Source organism: Schistocerca nitens, chromosome 4, assembly GCF_023898315.1.
Source record: "Schistocerca nitens isolate TAMUIC-IGC-003100 chromosome 4, iqSchNite1.1, whole genome shotgun sequence".
NCBI classification, from domain to species: Eukaryota; Metazoa; Arthropoda; class Insecta; order Orthoptera; family Acrididae; genus Schistocerca; species Schistocerca nitens.
Genome location: NC_064617.1, coordinates 661386485 through 661407258, shown reverse-complemented (window position 1 = coordinate 661407258; position 20774 = coordinate 661386485). Strand labels below are relative to the sequence as shown.

Genomic DNA, 20774 nt, shown 5'->3' with positions numbered 1-20774 from the left:
AATGATGTAATCATGATTTATTCGGTGTGTTAACGCAGTCACCTTCTCAACAGTGAAGAAACCTGTAATACATAATAACCAAAATGTACAACGCGCAACGCAGAGTAATGCAATGACCCTAGATAGAAAGAAAAGTACTATGATGTGGTTGCCGTCGCTGTGGCAACCGTTCAGCGTAGTTTCCATTGCATTCAGTGAATCAATAATCGAGGCGCATATCAGTCAGCTCTTTATCAGCAAACCTCTCGGTTGTAATGCCATCTACATTTGCACTGTTGCGCACTATTTTCAGTACAATGCAGATGCATGGGGCAAGAAACCAAACACATTGCGGTAACTCTGTAATGAGCAGCCAGAGGCCATAGGTCTGACTAAAAGCAGCAAACCGTTTGTCTCGTCTCTTTCCATTTCTTTACGAAAAATTATTCGACTGGATGGTACTGACTTAGACAATCTCTGTCAGTATAAAAATTTAGATGGATTAACGTGATAACAGTGATTACATGTTCTGACTTCATTTCTTCTTTTTTAACATTCTTTGTGACAGGTATAGCTGGCCTCGCATAGTCTTGGGAAAGTCGCCTCGGCTAGTGTCTCACTGCTGCCTAGCATACCGTGCAGTTCATTATATGTACCCATTTAGGACGCCCAAGCTGAAAGCTAGGTTTCTGGACGACAGGAATCTATCAACATTAGGCTGACGTTTGGACTATGTTAAGAATAGTTCATCCAGCTGATAAGCTTCTCCTGGCTTCCCAAAAGGAGGTCATAAAAATTGGGGACAAAATCGAGATTACTGCATTTTTAACGGTTCGCCTCTTTTTGGCAGGATATTTTATTAAGGAAACAATTATGCCATCGGCGGGCCTGTATAACTTAGGGTTAGTTGCCATGATTCTTGGTGGAAATAAGGGTGAATAAAGTTCTTTACAGACTAGACAGTACGGACTTCATCTCTGGACTTGATGCTGAACACATCAGTACTCCAAAGGCTACGCTCTCACGTCTCCACCAGCAGAGGGGGGGTCCAATGGTCGAGTACTTGGTAGAGCAATTCTAGTGTTGTAATTGAAGGTGTCAATATCTTGCTGATATCACACCGATGATAATGGTGAGCATAATTAGGAGCTCCGGCATGTTAAGAACACCACGAAATAGTTCAGATAATGATCAGTTTCCCTGTATCACGTTCATCACGCATTCTCATTTGCGTGGCTTTTTTCGGTCTTCTGTGCAGACAGACTCACTGTAACTGCTGTGTGGACAGTTAGAGACAAATTTCACAAAGTCAGATACAAGATTATTAATGAAAAAAGTACCAAAATACTCAGAATGTTTCCTCGGACAATCTCGACAGCGTTCTGGTTCACCCACCGAGTGACATGGTTAGCACACTGGACTCGCATTCGAGAGGACGACGGGTCAAACCCGGGTACGGCCATCCTGATTTAAGTTTTCCGTGATTTCTCTAAATCACTTCGGGAAAATGCCGGGATGTTTCCTTTCAAAGGGCGACCGATTTCCTTCCTCATCCTTACCTACTCCGATGGGACTGATGACCTCGCTGTTTGGTCCCCTCCCCCAAATCAACCAACCAACCTGGTTCAACCTGTACATGTAGATGTAAAATAATACTGCTGCCTGGATTACATGGAAAACCTATAGAGTAATAAGGGACGACGACTCTTTCAGAATAGTCCAGCCTGGTTACCTCCTAGGCAGAAAGCATATTTTACCCATCTCTCGCCCTTCACACCGACTAGGACAGTGAGAATAATATGCATAAAATCTAAACTGTCAACTTGCGTGAACCTTAACGTATACTGTTTCAATGGATATATCCTTTACACGTTCAAAAGCATTGCAGTGTTTCCCACATACACACATACATACATACATACATACACACACGCATACACATACATATTTTGTGTGTGTGTGTGTGTGTGTGTGTGTGTGTGTGTGTGTGTGTGTGTGTGTGCGCGTGTGTGTGTGCGTGTGTGTGTGCATGTTGATTTTTTGTTTTCTTGAAATTCTGAACTGCTGCAACCATAATTAAATTGTCGTCTTGGACAATGCCGACATAGCTTGATTGACTTCGCTACCACTGCATTTCCGCTTGTGCAGAAATCTAATAGACTTCACCAATTTTCGACTTTCTGCGAATGAGTAAGAAGTATTTCTCCTTTCAGCAGCTCCTTATCTCGTATAGCGATGTACAATCACTTCTTTTATTAAAAGATTTAGTAGCGGAGAACATTCCTTGTATATGCAGCATTAGATGAGATATCAGATTAACGAATAACATTTTCGGTAGTTACTTAGCTGTGTTATGTTCTGCCAGTTCTACCAACATAACCATAACTGGTACAGTGGGACGTACCTTCTGCCATGCACCTCACGGTGGTTTGCAGAGTACAGATGTAGATGCAGGTATCGATGCCATTTCCTAGGTCATTTATGTAGTGTACCAAAACCTCCGAAGCGTAGTTTTATTTGTAGATCACTACTATAGGTCTGACACAACAGCAAAAGGTTATTTCCCGGTAGACCAGAGCAATCGCACTACTATAGCGCGTTTGCGCCATTGCAAGGAACAGGTTCCCCCTTGAAAGGCCAAGGTAATGAGGTTATTTTCCCAGCTGGGAAACGGAGGCAGGAACGTGTTTCAAGATCAACGGCCTAGCAACGACTGCGAGGCCATTTGAGTTCTCATTACTAAGTAGCTGATGTCATTCATGCGAAGATATAACGTATCTCTGCTCCCCTTCACCTCCTTTACCTAGCGTGTTAAAATACAAATCATGTTATATGCATAATTAAACATGAAAACAGTACCGAATCCTGCTAATAAATTTACTTCCCGACAGGACCAACACATTAATTAGCAGCTAATGCATTAAACGAGAGTGTAATGACTCTTGGATCGCCTACAAAAGGCAAAAACTGTGAACTTGGAAAGAGAAGAAACCAGATCCAGCATATGGTGGCTGCATCATTTCATTTAGGACTAAGCCGTTGCTCATATCATGAAGAGTAAGGTGCCGAATAGAGCCAGTTAACAACGTCTTCCTGGTATTCAAATCAGGACCCACGTAGCACCTTTTCGCCTTTGTAGCTGACTGCCTGTTTGAGGATTGGTTACGTCCTGATACTGCTAAGGATGTCAGTGATAAGATTCGCTGAGGACACTGTCACCCTCAATGAAAATCACGAATGACGGCAGGGCTGCTGTATGGAATGCTATAATGAGCAGACGTTATGGATTGAGAGTAAGCCAAAGAAAGATGAAAGTAATGAGGCATAGCTGAAATGGGAATAGCAGTAAACTTGAAATCAATATTGGAGACCACGAAGCAGATGAAGTTAAGATATTGTGCAGTGTTGCAAGTAAAATAACACGCACCGGTTATATAAGAATAAACAGCCTACAGTTGCAGGTTAACTTTATCGTTTACCTAGGTTTCAACGTTAGTAATAACATTATCTTTAGAACCTGCAACAAGTTTATATTATAATGCGCTAGTATATTATATTAGATATGGTCATCCTAACAACTTGACTAGAAGAAGGGACCGGTTGGTAGGACATGTTCTGAGGCATCAAGTGATCACAAATTTAGCATTGGAGGGCAGCGTGGAGGGTAAAAATCGTAGAGGGAGACCAAGAGATGAATACACTAAGCAGATTCAGAAGGATGTAGGTTGCAGTAAGTACTGGGAGATGATGAAACTTGCACAGGATAGAGTAGCATGGAGAGCTGCATCAAACCAGTCTCAGGACTGAAGACGACGACGACAACAACAACAACAACAACAACATGGTTATCCTACAGGATGCAACGTGTAGTACTTACATAAAATATTATTTAAATGTTTGCCTAAAACAGGCCATGTCCTAAGGCAACTTTATAAAATGGTTATGCATCAAGTTTTATAAAGTTGACTTAGAACATGGCCTGTTTTAGGCAAACATTTAAATAATATTTTATGTAAGTACTACACGTTGCATCCTGTAGGATGACCGTATCTAATATACTTCTTCTTCTTCTTCTTCTTCTTCTTCTTCTTCTTCTTCTTGAGTTGCCAATCCTAAGATTGATTTGCAGCAGCTCTCCATTCAGTGCGATTGTCGGCCAGCCTCTTCAATTCCGTGAAACTTCCGCATCCTAGATCCTGCATTATCTGGCTCATGTACTTTCTTCTAGGTCTGCCTCTTGCCCTTTTGCCCTCCACAAGGCCTTCCGTTATAGTGTGGAGAAGACTTTCATGTCTCAGAATGTGTCCCATCCATATATCTCTCCTCTTCTTGACCGTCTTCCAAAGAACTGGAACTTCCTCCGCTCTCTGCAGGACTTCTTCATTTGTCATCCTGGCCGTCCATGGAATTTTTAACATCCTTCGCAGACACCACATTTCGAATCCTTCAATCCTTCTTCTTTCGTCCTCTCCAAGTGTCCAGGTTTCGCTGCCGTAGAGAAGCACACTCCCAACAAAGGTCTTTATTAACCGCTTCCTTAACGACAGACTTATCATATTTGATGTGAGGAGTCCTTTCCTTCTATAGAATGCAGTCTTTGCCTGATTTATTCTACTTATTACATCTTTCCTACTACGACCATCTGATGTTATTCTGCTTCCCAAGTAGACAAAGTCTTGTATTTCTTTCAGCTTCTCTCCATTCAGCCTTATATTCGTAATTGCTTGATTATTTTGTTTGCTTGCAACTAAGATTTTTGTTTTTGACTTGTTAATTTTCATGTTGTACCGTGTAGCAAGAGTGTTTTCCATTTCCTCCAACACTACTTGTAATTCTTCCTCATTTTCCGCTAGGACAGCAATGTCATCCGCAAAACACAGCATATCAACTATTTTTCCCTGGATCCTGATTCCATTAGCTTGTCCTAACTTTTCTCTGACCTCGTCCATTGCTTTCTGTATGTACATATTAAAGAGGACAGGGGAGAGTGCACATCCCTGTCTCACACCCTGTATAATTTTTGCTTGTTGTTGATGTTCCCCACATCTCACTATTGCCACCTCTTCTTTGTATATGTTCCATATCGTTCTCCTGTCCTTGTACTTAGCTCCAGTTTCCCTCAATATCTGGAATAGTTTTTTCCATTCAACCTTATCAAAGGCCTTTTCGAGGTCAACAAATGCTATGTAGGTGTCCTTTCCTTTTTCCATTCTTTTTTTTATTATAAGCCTTAGGGCCATAATGGCTTCTCGCGTACCTCTCCCTAAAGCCAAACTGGTCTTCTGTGAGCATGCATTCCACGTTCCCTTCAATTCTTCTGAGGAGGATGGTCGTCAAAATTTTTGATGCATGTGATGTTAGGCTGAGGGTTCTGTATTGTGCGCACGATTTTGCTGGCATTTTCTTTGGTAATGGAACAATAATACACTTTTTGAAGTCCTCAGGCAGCTCTCCAGTATCATATATTTGGCAGATTAATTTATACAATTTATCTTTTATTTCTGTTCCAGCTGCTAATATACTAGCGCATTATAATATAAACTTGTTGCAGGTTCTGAAGAAGACGTTATTACTAACGTTGAAACCTAGGTAAACGATAAAGTTAACCTGCAACTGTAGGCTGTATATTCTTATATAAACAATATCAGTTGCTGTCCCTGCATAAAAATGTTAAAAATTATGACACTCACCGGTCTTAATATGCGGAAGAAATTCACAAGAAAAGCGGAACAGAAGAGTTGAAACGTTTGAGATGTGGCGTTACAGACAGATGTTGAAAATTTGGTGGACTGGCAAATATGAAATGTAAAGGTTTTCAGCAGAATCCGGAAGGAGAGCAAAATGGGAGAAGAACGGACAGGATGACAAGGGCACGTGTTTAGACATCAGCGAATAACTTCCATGATGCTACTGGGTGCTGCAGAGGATAAGTATTGTAACGGAAGGCAAAGGTAGGATTATTTACATCACTAATAGAGGGATTGTGGAGTAAGTGCTACCCTGAGATGAAGAGGTTGATACAGGAGAGGGATTCGTGGCAGCCCGCGTCTAACCAGTCCGAACACTGATGACACACGCAAAAAGTGGAAAGGATTTGTCGTTAAAGAAAGGTTTGGAATGGAATGCACTCACCTTACTGACGAACTCCTTGAAGTCTCATCTGTGAAAGAAGAGAATAAAATCCTGGAGGATCGTGAATTGACAAAATTCCTCGATAAAAGCGTCCGATGACGTCACAATGATTCCTTTGAAGAAATTATACGTGGCTGATTTTTTCCCCATTCAACCCAATTCGGAACTGTACTCAGCCTCTAAAGGCCTAGTTATCGGCGGGACATTAAATCTTAATTTTCTTTCCTTCCTTTCCAATAATGACATTCGCAGCAGATGACACAGTCACACGTCAGTGAGTTCAGGGATTCATTACTCACATAAGATGTCAATGATGAAAATGATGTGAGGAAATGACATTGGAAAAGCCTTCAATGAAAATGTTTATTTGGTCCACTGAATGTAAACGCTCATTGCACCGAACCCCAGTTCGGGAAATTGGAAAACAATAAAAGAAGCATAGTAAAGGTTGATGCTGAGCAAGAAAAACCTCATCACTTAACAGTAATCTTCTCAGATCCTTATCAGATCGTCTAAGCGGACTGAAAATAGCGACGGAGAAATTTTGCGTCCATGTCTAATACCGTGGTTTACGTGCTGCCGTATACTGACGATGTATTACTTGGACATTTTTAAGTTTAAGGCTGTTGGAAGCCAGCGAGGGCACTCCAAGGCAGGAAATCAGAGACGCAATGCAGAGAGCAGGCAAATGTGTTTAGGTTGCCGGAAATAAACAGTGACGCTAGAGACCTGCGAATTACAGACGCTCTGGGCAGCTGTACAAAGGGGGAAGTTTCACATCGGAGGAGTAATTAATAACTCACATACGGCCTAGACGCTGTTGTAAGGCGTCACATTAGAATATGGTCACAGAAAGGAACGTTTTAGAAGAGGCAGCAAGCTTGATACACGCCCCTGATACCCTCAACGTCAGAAGGTTTACACAGACTGCTACAACAGCGGTCCCCACTCACGAGAAGCCTCTGGACGTGGCACAGTGACGTAAGACACTGTTGTTGCTGGGCATAATAGGAAGGGCAGTGACGTGTAGCTTTTAGCCGAACGCTGTTGCTACCAAACCTGGAGACTGCTAGTTAAAAGACCAGAAACATCCATACCTACTGAGCAGGGGAATGGGAAGAATCTGAACGTGGTTGACCAGTTGCGCCCTGGAGGTGCAAAGTCACTTGTCAGATTGGCCGAGGTCTGTAAAGTGCGGATAGGAAAATCATTTATTCAGAGAGAATTCTCAGTCAGATCGTTGGGGCGCCAACTCCGAGTCGCGCGTCTCCAGCTTCGAAGGACCTCCGACAGATCTTTCTTTCTCACTTTCAGTACATCTCTAAAAGTTCGTACTTCATAATGCTGCTAGTGATTGCTATTTCTGTTCTCGCCCCACGGACTCAGACACTGACTTCTGTTGCGCCACCAGTTGCATTCCTTGCATATTCTAATGTCTTGATTCAGCCTTCAGTGTAGTTGTTAGTTTAATTGCAAATAAACAGTGTTAATCAGCCCTTGAGTATACCTAAGTCTCTTGCAACGCGTATCCTATCGAGTCCCAAAATCCGCACTTTTCGTAGGTGTCCTGTGACAATTTTAAGCGCTGATCCGTACAATCAACATGCTTAGAAGTTGGTCTTTCTGCATTTGCTCCTGTTGTTGTTGTTTTGGTATTCAGTCCTGAGACTGGTTTTATGCATCTCTCCATGCTACTCTATCCTGTGTAAGATTCTTCATCTCCCAGTACCTACTGCAACCTACATCCTTCTGAATCTGCTTAGTGTATTCATCTCTTGGTGTCCCTCTACGATTTTTACTCTCCACGCTGCCCTCTAATACTAAACTGGTGATCCCTTGATGCCTCAGAATATGCCCTTCTCCTAGTCAAGTTGTGCCACAAATTTCTCATCTCTCTAATTCTGGTCAGTACCTCCTCAATAGTTATGTCATTTACCCATCTAATCTTCAGCATTCTTCTACAGAACCACATTTCCAAAGCCTCTATTCTCTTCTTGTCAAAACTATTTATCGTCCACGTTTCACTTCCATACATGACTACACTCCATACAAATACTTTAAGAAGCGACTTCCTGACACTTAAATCTATACTCGATGTTAACAAATTTCTCTTCTTAAGAAATGCTTTCCTTGCCATTGCCAGTCTGCATTTTATATCCTCTCTACTTCGACCATCATCAGTTATTTTGCTCCCCAAACAGCAAAACTCCTTTACTACTTTAAGTGTCTCATTTCCTAATCTAATTTCCGCAGCATCAGCAGATTTAAATCGACTACATTCCGTAATATTCGTTTTACTTTTGTTGATGTTCATCTTACATCCTCCTTTCAAGGCACTGTCCATTCCGTTGAGCTACTCTTCCATGTTCCTTTGCTGTCTCTGACAGAATTACAATGTCATCGGTCAACCTCAAAGTTTTTATTTCTTCTCCATGGATTTTAATTCCTACTCCGAATTTTTCTTTTGCTTCCTGTACTGCTTGCTCAATATACAGATTGAATAACATTGGGGATAGGCTACAACCCTGTGTCACTCCCTTCCCAACCACTGCTTCCCTTTCATGCCCCTCGACTCTTATAACTGCCACTGGTTTCAGTACAAATTGTAAATAGCCTTTCGCTCCCTGTATTTTACCCCTGTCACCTTCAGAATTTGAAAGAGAGTATTCCAGTCAACGTTGTCAAAAGCTTTCTCTAAATCTACAAATGCTAGAAACGTTGGTTTGCCTTTCCTTAATCTAGCTTCTAAGATAAGTCGTAGGGTCAGTGATGCCTCACGTGTTCCGATACCTCTACGGAATCCAAACTGATCTTCCCCGAGGTCGGCTTCTACCAGTTTTTCCATTCGTCTGTAAAGAATTCACGTTAATATTTTGCAGCCGTGGCTTATTAAACTGATAGTTTGGTAATTTTCACATCTGTCAACACCTGGTTTCTTTGGGCTTGGAATTATTATATTCTTCTTGTAGTCTGAGGGTATTTCGCCTGCCTCATACATCTTGCTCACCAGATGGTAGAGTTTTGTTACGCCTGGCTCTCCCAAGGCTGTCAGTAGTTCTCATGGAATGTTGTCTACTCCCGGGGCCTATGCTATTAACCGCTAGGAAACTGCAGACTGACCTGCAACCCCCTGTCGTGCCTCTATCCTGTTTCAGGAGACGACAGTGCGTCTCTAAAGAGCGCCGCTTGCAGTTTCTATGATGTTACAGGTATTTGTACAATGTGACTGCATGACTTGGCTCGAGTGTCTTGGATTACCCCTTTCCGCCATTATTTCCCAAAACTACTTCTTGTCCGGACGATACAAAGTTTTTTTTTTTTTTTTAATCCTTGGAAGTTACTTTTGTACGGCAAAAATTTAATCGCTTCATGATAACTTTGTAAACAGTATTTAAAAGACATAATTACGCAGACTTCTGCAGCCTGTGTCATGATGGTTACAATTCTCCTGGGCGTTGTTCCGCGTCATTGTATAAAATATATATCTTATATGTGAGGTCTTGCCCACTCGTCTCGTATAGGGTGCGTAAAGGATGCTGCGTTCTCGGAATGCTATACAACAATTCAAGCAAAATCGCATTAACAGTTTTTATTACAAATAAGAATATTGACAATACTTAACTTCGAATTTACAACGGTGTCGCAAGCGATCGGCGACATGCAAACAGTCAAAGTCCTTTGTCGTATAAAAGGTCCACGCAAGCAGTTGATATGGATCACACGTCACTGCTATCGTAGTGCTCTCCTGGTACTGTGCTGGTCTGTGAATCGCGGTCTGGTACCGTCGGCCGAGGCTGGCAGGAGTGGAGCTTGTATTCACTTCCTGCAGGTGTCGCTCCTGTCGTGGCGTGGCCCCAATCAGCGCATCATTGGCCGACGCCATCTCACCGCCTTCTCTGCTCCTGCGATCTTCGTGCCGGCGCTTGTCGTTAGGCCGAAACATAATATACAGGGTGTTACAAAAAGGTACGGCCAAACTTTCAGGAAACATTCCTCACACACAAAGAAAGAAAATATGTTATGTGGACATGTGTCCGGAAACGCTTACTTTCCATGTTAGAGCTCATTTTATTACTTCTCTTCAAATCACATTAATCATGGAATGGAAACACACAGCAACATAACGTACCAGCGTGACTTCAAACACTTTGTTACAGGAAATGTTCAAAATGTCCTCTGTTAGTGAGGATACATGCATCCACCCTACGTCGCATGGAATCCCTGTGAGCTGATGCAGCCCTGGAGCATGGCGTATTGTATCACAGCCGTCCACAATACGAGCACGAAGAGTCTTTACATTTGGTACCGGGGTTGCGTAGACAAGAGCTTTCAAATGCCCCCATAAATGAAAGTCAAGAGGGTTGAGGTCAGGAGAGCGTGGAGGCCATGGAATTGGTCCGCCTCTACCAATCCATCGGTCGCCGAATCTGTTGTTGAGAAGCGTACGAACACTTTGACTGAAATGTGCAGGAGCTCCATCGTGCATGAACCACATGTTGTGTCGTACTTGTAAAGGCACATGTTCTAGCAGCACAGGTAGAGTATCCCGTATGAAATCATGTTAACGTGCTCCATTGAGCGTAGGTGGAAGAACATGGGGCCCAATCAAGACATCACCAACAATGCCTGCCCAAACGTTCACAGAAAATCTGTGTTGATGACGTGATTGCACGATTGCGTGCGGATTCTCGTCAGCCCACACATGTTGATTGTGAAAATTTACAATTTGACCACCTTGGAATCAAGCCTCATCCGTAAAGAGAACATTTGCACTGAAATGAGGATTGACACATTGTTGGATGAACCATTCGCAGAAGTGTACCCGTGGAGGCCAATCAGCTGCTGATAGTGCCTGCACACGCTGTACATGGTACGGAAACAACTGGTTCTCCCGTAGCACTCTCCATACAGTGACGTGGTCAACGTTACCTTGTACAGCAGCAACTTCTCTGACGCTGATTCAAAATGGTTCAAATGGTTCTGAGCACTATGGGACTTAACATCTGTGGTCATCAGTCCCCTAGAACATAGAACTACTTAAACCTAACTAACCTAAGGACATCACACACATCCATGCCCGAGGCAGGATTCGAACCTGCGGCCGTAGCAGTCTCGCGGTTCCGGACTGAGCGCCTAGAACCGCGAGACCACTGCGGCCGGCTCTGACGCTGACATTAGGTTTATCGTCAACTGCACGAAGAATTGCCTCGTCCATTGCAGGTGTCCTCGTCGTTATAGGTCTTCCCCATTCGCGAGTCATAGGCTGGAAAGTTCCGTGCTCTCTAAGACGCCGATCAATTGCTTCGAACGTCTTCCTGTCGGGACACCTTCGTTCTGGAAATCTGTCTCGATACAAACGTACCGCGCCACGGCTATTGCCGCGTGCTAATCCATACATCAAATGGACATCTGCCAACTCCGCATTTGTAAACATTGCACTGACTGCAAAACCACGTTCGTGATGAACACTAACCTGTTGATGCTACGTACTGATGTGCTTGATGTTAGTACTGTAGAGCAATGAGTCGCATGTCAACACAAGCACCGAAGTCAACATTACCTTCCTTCAATTGGGCCAACTGGCGGTGAATCGAGGAAGTACAGTACATACTGACGAAACTAAAATGAGCTCTAACATGGAAATTAAGCGTTTCCGGACACATGTCCACATAACATATTTTCTTTATTTGTGTGTGAGGAATGTTTCCTGAAAGTTTGGCCGTACCTTTTTGTAACACCCTGTATATTAATTATAACCTAAAACCAACGTTTCGACCGTATTACAACGGTCACCAGTCACTGACAACCCGGCTAGCCCACTAATAGTTTCTTTCCTATCCTCCCGCTTCCGTCATGACCAGCCTATTATATTCTAGGGCCAAAAAAGTTTCAAAAATTGGCACCGATGGGGTGCAATAGACAGAGTACCTTTCCTCCGTCAAAACTAATCTTTTATATCCCGCCTGGAAGGCGGCGCGTGGGTCTGCTCCTGAAAACTGAAAAGTTTGCCAAATGAAGGAAGTAACTAGGAGCAGGTGACGCGGAGACGTACACCTTTTTACGTTAAAGTACATTTAATTATTAGTCAATGAGATACGTTACTTTACACTGAAGAGCCGTAGGTGCGAAACCGTATTCCCGTCATCAGTAGCACAAAGTCTCAATAGCAAGCTGAGGTTGAAGCGATGTTTCCTGGCTGTCTCCTCTTGATGGAATGGGACGAATCTGCAGCGGAGCTCGTAGATCTGCACAGCGCCTGCTAGAGGGCGCTATCGTCGGTGTCGGTCGTAGTGCCAACTTTAAGTACTTGCACCTACGCCGTGGCATCGTGGCTATCGATAACACACAATCTTTCCCTGAGGAGGCCGTTATAATAAGTTCGAAACGTTGGTTTTAAGTTAAAGTATTTCACACCATGACTTAGCATAACATCCCACAAGAATTTTAATCACCGGTGCTGTGCGACTTGTATTGCGACGTAGACAGGCGGCCTGCTGAGTCCTAATTTTCCCCCCGCTGTCACGAACGCGTGTCTGCCGCAGCGGGCTGGACGAGGTGTCGGCCAAGCTGTGCCTGCGGCTGCTGCATGAGGTGTCGCGGCAGGGCCGCGCCGTCATCTGCACGATGCACACGCCCTCCGCGTCGCTGCTGGCGCTACTGGACGACGTGTACGCCATGGCGCGTGGCCGCTGCGTCTACCAGGGGCCCAGCGGCGGCATCGTCTCCTTCCTCGCCGCCTGTGGCCTCTACTGCCCCACACACTACAACCCCGTCGACTACCGTGAGTACTTTCCAGTCCACTACACACCGCGCGCCTGCTGCCTCAACTGCGGATTCCAAACGAAGGTACTAGACTCAGTAGCTCGAGCCCAGTCCTCACAGATAGACTGCCACCAGTGGAAGGGAGGAGATGACATACTGGTGGAAATTAAGCTGGGAGGGTGGATCGTGAGTCGTTTTTTACGGATTGTACCCGTACAGCCATCTCAACACCGCAAATGTTGTATTAAAGATTACAATTTGTTTTGACAATTTAGGTAGACATTTATTCATGTCGTACCCTGGTACGGTGCTACAGAAGAATGCTAAAGATTAGATGGGTAGGTCACATAACTAATGAGGAGGTATTGAATAGAATTGGGGAGAAGAGGAGCTTGTGGCACAACTTGACTAGAAGAAGGGATCGGTTGGTAGACATGTTCTGAGACATCGAGGGATCACCAATTTAGTATTTGAGGGCAGAGTGGAGGGCAAAAATCGAAGAGGGAGACCAAGAGATGAATACACTAAGCAGATTCAGAAGGATGTAGGTTGCAGTAAGTACTGGGAGATGAAGAGGCTTGCACAGGATAGAGTAGCATGGAGAGCTGCATTAAACCAGTCTCAGGACTGAAGACCACAACAACAACAACAACCCTGGTGCGAAGTTACATATGTTAACAAAGAACTGAGCCCGATGTAAAACAAATCATACAATCACGCTATACTGAAACGAGTAAACAAGACGAAAATCTGACACAAGGGACACAGAGGTAGCATCCTATCCTACTGGTAATACAACAAGAAATGATAAATCGCCGTTGGTAATCATTTGGGATATTTCCAATTCAATCCATATTAATGATTATACACTGAAGAGCCGAAGAAAGTGGTACACCTGCCTAATACACTACTGGTCATTAAAATTGCTACACCAAGAAGAAATGCTGATGATTAACGGGTATTCATTGGACAAATATATTATACTAGAACTGACATGTGATTACATTTTCACGCAATTTGGGTGCATAGATCCCGACAAATCAGTACCCAGAACAACCACCTCTGCCCGTAATAACGGCCTTGATACGCATTGAGTCAAACAGAGCTTGGATGGCGTGTACAGGTACAGCTGCCCATGCAGTTTCAACGCGATACCACAGTTCATCAAGAGTTCTGACTGGCGTATTGTGACGAGCCAATTGCTCGGCCACCATTGACCAGACGTTTTCAGTTGGTGAGAGATCTGGAGAATATGATGGCCAGGGCAGCAGTCGAACATTTTCTATATCGAGAAAGGCCCGTACAGGACCTGCGACATGCGGTCGTGCATTATCCTGCTGAAATGTAGGGTTTCGCAGGGATCGAATGAAGGGTAGAGCCGCGGGTCGTAACACATCTGCAATGTAACGTCCGCTGTTCAAAGTGCCATCAATGCGAACAGAAGGTGACCTAGACGTGCGACCAATGACACCCGATACCATCACGCCGGGTGATACGCCAGTATGGCGATGACGAATACCGCTTCCAATGTGCGTTCACCGCGATGACACCAAACACGGATGCTACCATCCTGATGCTGTAAACAGAACCTGGATCCATCCGAAAAAATGACGTTTTGGCATTCGTGCACCCAGGTTCGTCGTTGAGTACACCATCGCAAGCGCTCCTGCCTGTGATGCAGCGTCAAGGGTAACCGCAGCCATGGTCTCCGAGCTGATAGTCCATGCTACTGCAAACGTAGTCGAACTGTTCGTGCAGATGGTTGTTGTCTAGCAACAGTCCTCATCTATTGACTCAGGGATCGAGACGTAGCTGCACGATCCGTTACAGCCATGCGGATAAGATGTGTGTCATCTCGACTGCTAGTCATACCAGGCCGTTGGCATCCAGCACGGCGTTCCGTATTACCCTCCTGAACCCACCGATTCCATATTCTGCTAACAGTCAGTGGATCTCGACCAACGCGAGCAGCAGTGGCACGATACGATAAACCGCAATCTCGGTAGGCTACAATCCGACCTTTATCAAAGTCGGAAACGTGATGGTAGGCATTTCTCCTCCTTACACGAGGCATCACAACAACTTTTCACCAGGCAACACCAGTCAACTGCTGTCTGTGTATGAGAAATCGGTTGGAAACTTTCCTCATGACAGCACGTTGTAGTTGTCGCCACCGGCGCAACCTTGTGTGAATGCTCTGAAAAGCTAATCATTTGCATATCACAGCATCTTCTTCCTGCCGGTTAAATTTCGCGTCTGTAGCACGTCATCTTCGTGGTGTAGCAATTTTAATGGCCAGTAGTGTATCTGCAGGGCCCCGCGAGCACGCAGAAGTGCAGAAACACGACGTGGCATGGACTCGACTAATGACTGAAGTAGTGCTTGAGAAAACTGACACCATGAATCCTCCAGGGCTGTCCATAAATTCGTAAGATTACGAGGGGCAGAGGTCTCTTCTCAACAACATGTTGCAAGGCATCCCAGATTTTTCAGAATGTTCATGTCTTGGGAAGTTTAGTGACCAGCAGAAGTGTTTAAACGCAGAAGAGTGTTCCTGGAGCCACTCTGTAACAATTCTGGACGTTTGGTGTGTCGCATTGTCATGCTGAAACTGCCCAAGTTCGTCCGAAGGTGCAATGGACATGAATGGATGCAGGTGATCAGACAGGATTTTCACGGGACGTGCCATCTGTCAGTCGTATCTAGACATATCAGAGGTCCCATATCACTCCAACACCACACGCCCCACACCATCACACAGCCTCCACCAGCTTGAACAGTCTATTGCTGACATGTAGGCTACATGGGTTCACGGAGTTGTCTCCATACCCGTACATGTCCATCCGCTCGATACAATTTGAAACCAGACTCAACCGACCAGGCAACATGTTTCTAGTCACCAACAGTCGAACTTCGGCTTCGACGGGCCCGCGTGAGGCGTAAAGCTTTGTGTCTTGCAGTAATCAAGGATACACGAGTGGTCTTTTGGCTCCGAAAGCCCATATCGATGATGTTTCATTGAAAGGGTAGCACGCTGACATTTGTTGATGGCCCAGCACTGAAATCTGCAGCGATTTGCGGAAGGGTTACAGTTCTGTCACGTTGAACGATTCTCTTCAGTCACCGTTGATCCCGCTCTTTCAGGGTCTTTTTCAGGCCGCAGCGATGTCGGAGATTTGATGTTTTTCCGGGTTCCTGATTGAGATGTATAACGGTAGTGACACACCAAAATCACGATAGTAGTCAGTTGTAGTTGCTACATATTTTATTACAATCAAAAGCATTATAAAATCACAATCGCAGTAATACAGGAGACTGCCTTACAAGGCCAGATCACTTGGACAAATAACAAATAAATTTCTTTAACCGGAAGAAGACCCATAAAACTTGAAGTTTGAATATGGTTAAGTAAATATACTCAGGTAAAGCTTTACTTAAATAGTACAAATGCCCATACAAATCCCATTAGAATTCTCATTACTTCCAGTCAGCTGAGGAACAGATTAAGGGTAAGAACATAGATCTTTTAAGGTGTGGCTAGCCAACTTTCCTAAATGAAAATGTATACGAATGGCTAAAACAATTAAGGAGGTGCTTTAATTTTGACCAAGCCAATCTTCAAATTTACTTAGTTGATTGATCAAATTCAAATGGCTCTGAGCACTATGGGACTTAACTTCTGAGGTCATCAGTCCCCTAGAACTTAGAACTATTTAAACCTAACTAACCTAAGGACATCAAACACATCCGTGCCCGAGGCAGGATTCGAACCTGCAACCGTAGCGGTCGCGCGGTTCCAGACTGTAGCGCCTAGAACCGCTCGGCCACTCCGGACGGCTTAGTTGATTAATCAACAGAATGATTAAAATTAGAACATGACCATATGACAATGCCCCTAAAATGATGTCGCTTCAATATTGCGTGTGAATTAGCGATAGACGCGAGCAGACCAAGGATTCAAATCAATATGAGAGATCCACGAGACAAGAAATGACATAGAAATGTACTCAACTTAGCACTGCAATTGAACTTCAGATGCTATAATTCTTCACCGGAATGATGGAATCACGCAACAGTGACAACATAACCCAAGATGTAAAGGAGAGGACAGGGCCTTAAATATCTCTCTGCCCCCGTGGTGCTCTGCTCCCAGTATGCTCGCGTCGACCGCTGCCAGTTATCTGTAACACAACACACATCAACGGCAGACAATATTCTGACACATGAACTACACAATCTTATCTAAAGAACAGGTGATCAATACAACTGAATAGAAACAAATTAGCCCCCGTGAATTACTTGGTCAGTGCCAGACCTTAAACTTCGATTAATAAGTTCGCTAAAAACCATGCCCTAAAGTTAAGATGACAAGAATTATCTCGGCGCTCATTTACACGCCAAACTACCAAATGAACTAAAAGGTAGAACAGAGGACGTATCTCGGCGTGTCTTGAAACGCCAGAGCCGAACTTACTCACTACTCGTTGCACTCCTAGCTACGTCTTTAACCACACTTCATGTCGGTTGGTTGGGCTTAGCCACACTTCCTCAACTGCCGTCAAGATAGTCACGACACAGAGGAAGGTGATAAACAACTAAAACAATTCCAAAGGATTTTTAGTATACTGGCATGTTCAATTAAGCCGTACGCAACCCACCGAAGCAACCTGGTGACTCCAATTTAATCGGCCGGCGTAGCTTATAAGAGACTCTAAGGAGCTTATCCTTCCGGACCTCTAGGAAAACCAAATCACCATGGGCGGTGGATCTGCTCTCACAACTCAACACGCCGTAGCAGCTGCCCCGCTCCTTCGTTGTCCGATTCGTCCTCTTGCCGTCCCGTCTACGTACACAGTCCCACAACATACACACACCCATGCCCGAGGGGGGGCTCGAACCTCCGGCGGGAGGCTTTGACGCTTCAATTTATATCTAAATTAACTATAACTTGTTCTTTTGTGTGTCCTACAAGAACTGTTTCAAAAGCTGCTAACAGAAGATTGAATATTTCTGCAGGTGTATAACTACCGTCTAGACCATGGCCTGCCAGTGTCCCCCATCTTTACGCGTGCAGCGTGTGCGGACCGCGTGAGAGCCAAGACCCGGCCTGTCACTCGGATTTGCTCGGTTCGTCTCGGAAGTAACCGAAACAGCGCGACATTTCATTTAGCACTACGGTGCGGCATTTGCGGTCAGGACAACTCTGTGAGTCCGACAACTACGTGGTGTCCCTTCTTAGTTGTTCGTGGTATGAATGACGATCACAAGTCTAGCGGCTGTTTGCGTGCAGCGATCTATCGCCACAGTTCTTTAAACTGAATGAAAATGATAGAATAGGGGGAAGAGAATTCTCAGTTCGCATAAGCAAAAGGTACTGCTGTTTCCCTACGAATCTACTTTACAGTGCCATGCAGGAAGAAATCAAACTTTTAGATGACAATGAAAGAGAAAAAAATTTTAACGATCGACAAACGTGCCTCATTGTTCTGTACACCTAGAAACACTTTGTCCTGAATTTTAAGGTGTGGAGTACTTGAATAAATTGCTGGCACGAATAGTAAAACTTCTGAAGGCGCACCCATTATTCCATTGTCAGTTGCGACAGTTTTCAGTGGAAATAAACGTAGAGTATAGAAACTTCATATATATAATTGCAAAGTACGTTGGTTAAGTCAAGGGGCATGCCTGGAACGATTTTTCGTTTTAAAATCCGCTATTGTTGAATTTATGAAGGAAAAAGAGTGCACGAATGAAACCTAACAACATCCGGAATGGATTGCAGATCCCGCATTTTTAAGTGGCCATGTCTGCACACGGCCCACAGTAAGACAGCAACAAGGTAACTTCTTAGTGATTCGATGTAGATGCATTTAGAAAGAAAATCGCGTTGTAGAAGAGACAAATTCTGACAAAGACAATCGAGTACTATAAGCTCTCTGGTGTTTCAGAAAGCGCGAGATTTGAAGAATTCGTTGTGGCCTTGCAAGAATTACGATAGTCTTATGAAGGTTTTGAGGACACTGCTAATCTTACATCCTATTTCGAGCTGTTTTCGAGACAGTTTCCCGTTTCAGTTGGAAGATTTCCTGTGCTTATGCATATGAATCTTATTGATTAATTCCAGTTTTAATTACAGATCATTTTGCGTTAAAACTGTCAAATGGTTCAAATAGCTCTGAGCACTATGGGACTTAACATCTGAGGCCATCAGTCCCCTACAACTTAGAACTACTTAAACCTAACTAACCTAAGGACATCACACATCCATGCCCGAGGCAGGATTGGAACCGGCGACCGTAGCGGTCGCGCGGTTCCAGACTGAAGCGCCTAGAACCGCTCGGCCACACCGACCGGGATTAAAACTGTCCACGACGTCTACAGGGTGTTACAAAAAGGTACGACCAAACTTTCAGGAAACATTTCTCACACACAAATAAAGAAAAAATGTTATGTGGACATGTGTCCGGAAACGCTTAATTTCCATGTTAGAGCTCATTTTAGTTTCGTCAGTATGTACTGTACTTCCTCGATTCACCGCCAGTTGGCCCAATTGAAGGAAGGTAATGTTGACTTCGGTGCTTGTGTTGACATGCGACTCATTGCTCTGCAGTACTAGCATCAAGCACATCAGTACGTAGCATCAACATGTTAATGTTCATCACAAACGTGGTTTTGCAGTCAGTGCAATGTTTGCAAATGCGGAGTTGGCAGATGCCCATTTGATGTATGGATTAGCACGGGGCAATAGCCGTGGCGCGGTACGTTTGTATCGAGACAGATTTCCAGAACGAAGGTGTCCCGACAGGAAGACGTTCGAAGCAATTGATCGGCGTCTTAGGGAGCACCGAACATTCCAGCCTATGACTCGCGACTGGGGAAGACCTAGAACGACGAGGACACCTGCAATGGACGAGGCAATTCTTCGTGCAGTTGACGATAACCCTAATGTCAGCGTCAGAGAAGTTGCTGCTGTACAAGCTAACGTTGACTACATCATTGTATGGAGAGTGCTATGGGAGAACCAGTTGTTTCCGTACCGTGTACAGCGTGTGCAGGCACTATCAGCAGCTGATTGGCCTCCACGGGTACACTTCTGCGAATGGTTCCTCCAACAATGTGTCCATCCTCATTTCAGTGCAAATATTCTCTTTACGGATGAGGCTTGATTCCAAGGTGATCAAATTGTAAATTTTCACAATCAACATGTGCGGGCTGACGAGAATCCGCACGCAATTGTGCAATCACGTCATCAACACAGATTTTCTGTGAACGTTTGGGCAGGCATTTTTGGTGATGTCTTGATTGGGCCCCATGTTCTTCCACCTACGCTCAATGGAGCACGTTATCATGATTTCATACGGGATACTCTACCTGTGCTGCTAGAACATGTGCCTTTACAAGTACGACACAACATGTGGTTCGTGCACGATGGAGCTCCTGCACATTTCTGTCGAAGTGTTCGTACGCTTCTCAACAATAGATTCGGTGACCGATGGATTGGTAGAGGCGGACCAATTCCATGGCTTCCACGCTCTCCTGACCTCAACCCTCTTGACTTTCATTTATGGGGGCATTTGAAAGCTCTTGTCTACGCAACCCCGGTACCAAATGTAGAGACTCTTCGTGCTCGTATTGTGGACGGCTGTGATACAATACGCCATTCTCCAGGGCTCCATCAGCGCATCAGGGATTCCATGCGACGGAGGGTGCGTGCATGTATCCTTGCTAGCGGAGGACATTTTGAACATTTCTTGTAACAAAGCGTTTGAAGTCACACTGGCATGTTCTGTTGCTGTGTGTTTCCATTCCATGATTAATGTGATTTGAAGAGAAGTAATAAAATGAGCTCTAACATGGAAAGTAAGCGTTTCCGGACACATGTCCACATAACATATTTTCTT

General features: G+C 44.4%; 1 protein-coding gene across 1 annotated transcript in view; it reads left to right on the top strand.

Moving 5' to 3' along the window:
* Nucleotides 1-20774, top strand: part of LOC126251674 (ATP-binding cassette sub-family G member 1) — an 862342-nt gene that overhangs the window by 661117 nt on the left and 180451 nt on the right. The window contains exon 8 of the mRNA XM_049952253.1: nucleotides 12654-12892. Within this exon, the coding sequence (XP_049808210.1) occupies nucleotides 12654-12892 (239 nt within the window). The remainder of the gene's footprint in view (nucleotides 1-12653; nucleotides 12893-20774) is intronic.